At 65.9% G+C, this 7,080-nt stretch overlaps 3 protein-coding genes across 3 annotated transcripts; 2 read left to right on the plus strand and 1 right to left on the minus strand.

Annotated features, from left to right (window-relative positions):
* The first annotated feature begins 192 nt into the window (after positions 1–192).
* LOC142036351 (uncharacterized) lies at positions 193–1,236 on the plus strand. Its single transcript, XM_075039483.1, has one exon. The coding sequence runs from the start codon at positions 210–212 to the stop codon at positions 930–932; it is 723 nt and encodes a 240-aa protein (XP_074895584.1). The 5' UTR covers positions 193–209; the 3' UTR covers positions 933–1,236.
* A 1,805-nt stretch (positions 1,237–3,041) lies between these two features.
* Positions 3,042–4,092, minus strand: LOC142036352 (feather keratin 3-like). The gene is made up of 2 exons (XM_075039484.1): positions 3,981–4,092; positions 3,042–3,875 (listed from the first exon to the last, which is right to left on the minus strand). Exon 2 carries the CDS (start codon positions 3,849–3,851, stop codon positions 3,486–3,488), a length of 366 nt encoding a protein of 121 aa, XP_074895585.1. The 5' UTR covers positions 3,852–3,875; positions 3,981–4,092; the 3' UTR covers positions 3,042–3,485.
* Positions 4,093–5,318: 1,226 nt separating this feature from the next.
* On the plus strand, positions 5,319–6,362 carry LOC142036353 (uncharacterized). Its single transcript, XM_075039485.1, has one exon. It carries the CDS (start codon positions 5,336–5,338, stop codon positions 6,056–6,058), a length of 723 nt encoding a protein of 240 aa, XP_074895586.1. The 5' UTR covers positions 5,319–5,335; the 3' UTR covers positions 6,059–6,362.
* Positions 6,363–7,080: the final 718 nt, after the last annotated feature.

Below are 7,080 nucleotides of genomic sequence, written 5' to 3' on the forward strand. Positions count from 1 at the left end.
CGGCCGCTGCGGGCCACGTGCCCCCAGCGCGGCCAGCTCCTCCCCGCACTCGCCAGCCCGGCATAAAAGCGCTGCCCTCGGCAAGCGCTGGCATCCGCCGCTCCTGCCTCGCTCTGCTCAGGAACAGGGTAGGTGGGTGCCTGCAGCTCTCGGCCTCCTCTGGCAGGGGCTGGCGTGGGGACTCCGTGGCCAGGAGAGCACTGCTGGCCATGGGCGTGCTGGCAGCAGGCTTGGAGGGCCAGGGCGGGCTGAGTGGCGGAGGGAGGAGGAAGGAGCCCCGTGGCCCAGACGCGCAGAGCCAGGCCTCGCACAGGCTCTCGGGGAGGGCTTGCGTGCCCTCTGTGTGCAGAGAGGGCAAGGCAAGGGGTGCGGAGAGCAGGGCGCTGAGGGGGGCTGGCTGGGCAAAGAGCAAGCGGCAGGCAGTGCGGGCAAGGTGGCGGCTCCGGCCCCTCCAGCTCCAGGGCAGCCCTGGGAACAGGGCACTGCTCGGCCACGGGATCTCCTCCTCGCTCATGACACCTGTCCTTGGCTCCCGCGTGTTTCAGGCTCAGCTCTCTCGCACAAAGATGTCTTGCTACGACCTGTGCCCACCGAAAACCGGCGTCGCCGTCCCCCAGCCCATCGCTGAGAGCTGCAACGAGCTGTGCGCCCGGCAGTGCCCCGACTCGACGGCCTTCATCCAGCCGCCCCCCGTCGTCGTCACCTTCCCCGGCCCCATCCTCAGCTCCTTCCCCCAGCAAGCCGTGGTGGGCTCCTCCGGAGCACCCGCCTTTGGGGGCAACCTGGGGCTGGGAGGCCTCTACGGCGCCGGCGCCACCCTGGGCTCGGGGGGCCTCTGCACCTTTGGCAGACCCTACGCTTCTCCCGCCTGCAGCCCTTGTGCCTTGCCCCGCTACAGCAAGAAGCTGTGGGACACCTGTGGGCCCTGCTAGACCCAGCCCCAGAGCCCCCAGAGCCCCTGGGCCTCCTCAGCCTCACACCTCCTCTCCTTTCTCCCCTCCGTCCCCTCTCTCCATCTTGCCTCTCCTCCTTGCTCCTGCCCATGCCCAGGTGCATGGTGCAACTCCACCATCGTCCCACAGGGCACTTGCTTGTCTCCACAACAGCCACCGCCTGGGAGAAGCCTGAAGGAACACCTCTCTTGAAGCCCGGGGTGACAACCTGCCTGCCTCTGCCTTGTGTGTCTTTCTGCAGTGGGTGCTTTCCTGCACTGCAATAAAGCAAGCCTGCATCCAACACCTGCCTCTCTGCCTTTCCTTTCAAGGCCTAGCGTGGGCTGCAGGGCTCCCTCGCCCTGCGCGTGTCCCCCTCCAGCCGGGCCAGGGCAGGCTCAGCCCCAGCAGAGCCCGGCTGAGCTGCCTTTTGGGAGACACCCCCCCCCCCCGCCACGGTCCCGCGGCTGAGCTCCAAGGGCCCTGCCTGAACGCAGGTGGCTCCCCTGCCTGCACGACATGCAGCCCTGGGGTGTTTGCAGGCCTCCAGCCTCCCTGCGCGTGAGCACGGCTGCCCCAGGGGATGGGAGCCAGCCAGGAGCAATTCCTGCCGCAGCTCCAGACCTTTGTGCCTCCTTGGCTCAGCTTGAGGCCCTGGGAGAAAAAGGAAACGGGAGGCTTCCCATTCCCTTCCTCTTCCCTAACAACGTCCAGTGCCCTTTCCTCTTCTTTGTACCCTTTTGCTACTTTTTTTCCGCTTCTCCCCCTTCTTCTTCTCCTTCCCCTTCTCCCTCCCTTTCCTCTTTCCCTACCGCTTCTCCCTCCCCTTCCCTTGCCTCTTCTCCTCCTCCTTTCCCTTCCTCTTCCCTTCTTTTTCTACTCCCCCTTCCCCTTCCTCATCCCATTTCCCTTCCCCTTCCACTCCCCTCTCCCCTTCCCTCTCCTCCTTCACCTTCCCTTTCCCCTTCCACTTCCCCATCCCCAGCACAGACCAACACACGCCGTGCTCCTCGGTTCTCTGCCGCAGACGCCAAATCACAGAAAACACAGCCTGACTGTTGTGGCAGGAGCCTTTGCAGGGCATCTTGTCATGCTGCCCCCTCAAGCAGGGTCACCCCGAGCCGGCTGCCCAGCGCCGTGGCCACACGGCTTTTGCACGTCTCCAAGGACGCAGGCTCCACAACCTCCCGGGCCAACTTGTGCCAGGGCTCGTTCACCCTCACAGTGGAAAAAGGGCTTTGGGATGTTGAGGCGGAGCCTCCCGTCTTTCAGCTGGTGCCCATTGTCTCTTGTCCTGGCACTGGACACCTCTGAAAAGAGCCTGGCTCCATCTTCTTGATGCCTTCCCTTCAGCCATGGGTGCACACTGACGAGACGCTCCCCCCACCCCACCCCGAGCCTCCTCAGCGCCAAGAGGAACAGTCCCATCTCTCTGAGGCTCTCCCCAGAGGACACGTGCTCCCTGTCCCTTCGGCAGCTGTGTGCGGCACTTTGCTGGACTCTCTCCAGTAGCCCCACATCTCTCCCGTGCTGGGGAGCCCAGCACTGGACACAGCAGCCCAGGGGTGGCCTCGCCAGCGCCGAGTGGAGGCCAAGGATCCCCTCCCTCCACCTCCTCCGCATGCAGCCCAGGACACCGCCGGCTGCCTTTGCCCCAACGCACGTTGCCGGCTCATGCTCAGCTTGGCGTCCACCAGCACCCCCAGGGCCTTTCCTGACAAGCTGCTCTCCAGCAATCGACGGCCATTTCCCGGGCACGGGGTTTAACGCTGGCTCTCCTCCAGCCTCCTCTGTGCAGACGCCCGGAGATGCTGCCCTGCTTCTGCGGAGCAGCGGGACCTGGCGGAGCTGCTGCCGCTCCCGGGCTGAGAAGACCGGGCAAGGGAGCACTGCCAGCGCCTGTCCTGCCTTCTGCCCTTTCCCCAGCTCCTGCAAGGCCCACCAAAGGGCTCTCTCTCCCCTGCCTGCTGCCTGCATCCTCCCTCTCCCACCACCACCCACCCTCCCCTTGCCCAGGCATCCGAGGACCACTATTTGCCCTCCCACAGCTGCCGGGAACCCACCCACGGGGTCCTCCCAACATGGCACATGGAGGGAGGGAGACATGACTTGAATGCAGGAAACCTTTATTGTGCCCAGAGGAGCAGGAGAGACTGTCAGAGAGACGGTGGGCAGGACCCAGAGAGGCCGGTCGCCACGTGTTGGGGGAAGCAGAGGGATCTTCTCCAGGGCATCGCCTCTCGCTCCAGATGCCCCCTTGGCGCGGCATGCCAGATCCCGAGGACTTGGCCCATCAGCCTCGCAGGGCCTTTCGGGTCCACCTCCTGCCCCATCCGACAGCTGGGACGAGAGGGGAGGGGAGGGGAGGAGAGCAGAGGGCAGGAGAAGAGGGCAGGGAAGGGCTGAGGGTGGGTGGCACTGCCGGCTGCCCAGGCGTTGGCTGGGGCTGGCGATGCTCAGCTCTCCTCAGTGCCCCGTGCCCGCCAGCTCAGCCCTGCTTGGGTGGTGGTGTTGGCGTTTGGGCTGGGGGCAGCGCCTGGGGCTGAGCTGGGTCTAGCAGGGCCCACAGGTGTCCCACAGCTTCTTGCTGTAGCGGGGCAAGGCACAAGGGCTGCAGGCGGGAGAAGCGTAGGGTCTGCCAAAGGTGCAGAGGCCCCCCGAGCCCAGGGTGGCGCCGGCGCCGTAGAGGCCTCCCAGCCCCAGGTTGCCCCCAAAGGCGGGTGCTCCGGAGGAGCCCACCACGGCTTGCTGGGGGAAGGAGCTGAGGATGGGGCCGGGGAAGGTGACGACGACGGGGGGCGGCTGGATGAAGGCCGTCGAGTCGGGGCACTGCCGGGCGCACAGCTCGTTGCAGCTCTCAGCGATGGGCTGGGGGACGGCGACGCCGGTTTTCGGTGGGCACAGGTCGTAGCAAGACATCTTTGCGCAGGATCGGACGGTGCTCTGCAAGAAGGCAGAGATTGCAAGAGAGCAGCAGAGGCGAGCGCCCGAGGCGGAGGGGCCGGGGCCGGAGCAGGGGGCCGGGAGGAGAAACGCTCACAGACTTACCCTGTTCCCAGAGGCAAAGGTGGCCAGAGCAGTGCTTGGGGGAGCCTGGCAGAGGCAGAGCTTTTATAGCAGCCCCGCCATTGCTCAGCACCACCTGGGCCAGTCTGCAGAGGCGGCACTCCCTCCTGCCAATGATGATGGGGCTGTCCAGCTCCTGCCCCTCCCTGAGTCAGCATCCCCTCGCCAGGCCAGCACCTGCCACTTCCGAGGCTTTCCTCCCCTTTCTGGTTCGAGGGCTAAATGATAGCAGGCATCTCCCTGCTGGGGTCTGCGCACAGCAGGAGAGGGCTGTGCTTCTGCAGCTCCCCGCTGCCTGCCTCGTGCTCTGCCCGGGGAAGACATGTCTGCCCCGTGCCCGCAGCCAGGCTCTGCTGGGAGGAGAGACACCGCGAGCGCCGGCGGGGCCGAGCCAGCCGGGGGCTGCTGCGGTCATGCCACCAGGCAGAGTTCCCATCTCCCCAGCACCCCAAGGGCAGCCCCGGCCCAGCACCGTCCCCCAGCAATGGGGCTCCCGGGACACTTGCGAGGGGCTGGGGGAGGGCTGGCACGAGCCTGTGCCGTGCGGGCCCAGGTGGGGTCTGTGCTCCTTGCACCATGCACCTCAGGGAAGAGCACGAGGGGGTTTTCTCCCCCAGAATTGCAGAGGTCGATGGCTAACGCCTTCAGGTGGATGGAGACCGGCTCCTTTGGGCTGCTGAGTGATGCATCGTGCTGAGCAGGCAGTGCCCGAGAGGAGTGCCTTTGATTTGGCATTTCGTAACCTCGCGCCTCTGCGGATAATAGCCACACGGCGCACGTCACGCGGTCACTGGCATGCGGGAGGCCTTTGCAAGGCCGCCTTCCTGGCCAGCACCAGGACCCTGGTCTTCCCTGTGGCTCTGCAAAGAAAGCAAGGGGCCGCCCCGAGCCCGAGCCCTTGGGCAAGTGCTATGGCACGCAGGGCGCTCGCAGTCAGCCTTTGTCACGCTGCATGCCCTCTTACACACCGAGATAATGAAAAGACAGCTGGGCTCATTCGGCCCGTGAGGTGGCAGCTGGCAAGCATCCAAGCGGGGTAATTGCAGGGGCTGATAGAGCAGGTTGGGGCTGGAGAGGAAACAGCATCAGCAAAACAGCCCCATGCCACGCAGGGAGGAGGCAGGGGCTCGGCCGCTGCGGGCCACGTGCCCCCAGCGCGGCCAGCTCCTCCCCGCACTCGCCAGCCCGGCATAAAAGCGCTGCCCTCGGCAAGCGCTGGCATCCGCCGCTCCTGCCTCGCTCTGCTCAGGAACAGGGTAGGTGGGTGCCTGCAGCTCTCGGCCTCCTCTGGCAGGGGCTGGCGTGGGGACTCCGTGGCCAGGAGAGCACTGCTGGCCATGGGCGTGCTGGCAGCAGGCTTGGAGGGCCAGGGCGGGCTGAGTGGCGGAGGGAGGAGGAAGGAGCCCCGTGGCCCAGACGCGCAGAGCCAGGCCTCGCACAGGCTCTCGGGGAGGGCTTGCGTGCCCTCTGTGTGCAGAGAGGGCAAGGCAAGGGGTGCGGAGAGCAGGGCGCTGAGGGGGGCTGGCTGGGCAAAGAGCAAGCGGCAGGCAGTGCGGGCAAGGTGGCGGCTCCGGCCCCTCCAGCTCCAGGGCAGCCCTGGGAACAGGGCACTGCTCGGCCACGGGATCTCCTCCTCGCTCATGACACCTGTCCTTGGCTCCCGCGTGTTTCAGGCTCAGCTCTCTCGCACAAAGATGTCTTGCTACGACCTGTGCCCACCGAAAACCGGCGTCGCCGTCCCCCAGCCCATCGCTGAGAGCTGCAACGAGCTGTGCGCCCGGCAGTGCCCCGACTCGACGGCCTTCATCCAGCCGCCCCCCGTCGTCGTCACCTTCCCCGGCCCCATCCTCAGCTCCTTCCCCCAGCAAGCCGTGGTGGGCTCCTCCGGAGCACCCGCCTTTGGGGGCAACCTGGGGCTGGGAGGCCTCTACGGCGCCGGCGCCACCCTGGGCTCGGGGGGCCTCTGCACCTTTGGCAGACCCTACGCTTCTCCCGCCTGCAGCCCTTGTGCCTTGCCCCGCTACAGCAAGAAGCTGTGGGACACCTGTGGGCCCTGCTAGACCCAGCCCCAGAGCCCCCAGAGCCCCTGGGCCTCCTCAGCCTCACACCTCCTCTCCTTTCTCCCCTCCGTCCCCTCTCTCCATCTTGCCTCTCCTCCTTGCTCCTGCCCATGCCCAGGTGCATGGTGCAACTCCACCATCGTCCCACAGGGCACTTGCTTGTCTCCACAACAGCCACCGCCTGGGAGAAGCCTGAAGGAACACCTCTCTTGAAGCCCGGGGTGACAACCTGCCTGCCTCTGCCTTGTGTGTCTTTCTGCAGTGGGTGCTTTCCTGCACTGCAATAAAGCAAGCCTGCATCCAACACCTGCCTCTCTGCCTTTCCTTTCAAGGCCTAGCGTGGGCTGCAGGGCTCCCTCGCCCTGCGCGTGTCCCCCTCCAGCCGGGCCAGGGCAGGCTCAGCCCCAGCAGAGCCCGGCTGAGCTGCCTTTTGGGAGACACCCCCCCCCCCCGCCACGGTCCCGCGGCTGAGCTCCAAGGGCCCTGCCTGAACGCAGGTGGCTCCCCTGCCTGCACGACATGCAGCCCTGGGGTGTTTGCAGGCCTCCAGCCTCCCTGCGCGTGAGCACGGCTGCCCCAGGGGATGGGAGCCAGCCAGGAGCAATTCCTGCCGCAGCTCCAGACCTTTGTGCCTCCTTGGCTCAGCTTGAGGCCCTGGGAGAAAAAGGAAACGGGAGGCTTCCCATTCCCTTCCTCTTCCCTAACAACGTCCAGTGCCCTTTCCTCTTCTTTGTACCCTTTTGCTACTTTTTTTCCGCTTCTCCCCCTTCTTCTTCTCCTTCCCCTTCTCCCTCCCTTTCCTCTTTCCCTACCGCTTCTCCCTCCCCTTCCCTTGCCTCTTCTCCTCCTCCTTTCCCTTCCTCTTCCCTTCTTTTTCTACTCCCCCTTCCCCTTCCTCATCCCATTTCCCTTCCCCTTCCACTCCCCTCTCCCCTTCCCTCTCCTCCTTCACCTTCCCTTTCCCCTTCCACTTCCCCATCCCCAGCACAGACCAACACACGCCGTGCTCCTCGGTTCTCTGC

This window comes from Buteo buteo, chromosome 11 (genome assembly GCF_964188355.1).
Source record: "Buteo buteo chromosome 11, bButBut1.hap1.1, whole genome shotgun sequence".
In the NCBI taxonomy this organism is placed as follows: domain Eukaryota; kingdom Metazoa; phylum Chordata; class Aves; order Accipitriformes; family Accipitridae; genus Buteo; species Buteo buteo.

What these genes read in the sequence shown, in the direction of transcription:
- LOC142036351 (XM_075039483.1), top strand. Translation starts at nt 210, where the DNA reads ATGGGCGTGCTGGCAGCAGGCTTGGAGGGCCAGGGCGGGCTGAGTGGC.
- LOC142036352 (XM_075039484.1), bottom strand. Translation starts at nt 3,851, where the DNA reads ATGTCTTGCTACGACCTGTGCCCACCGAAAACCGGCGTCGCCGTCCCC.
- LOC142036353 (XM_075039485.1), top strand. Translation starts at nt 5,336, where the DNA reads ATGGGCGTGCTGGCAGCAGGCTTGGAGGGCCAGGGCGGGCTGAGTGGC.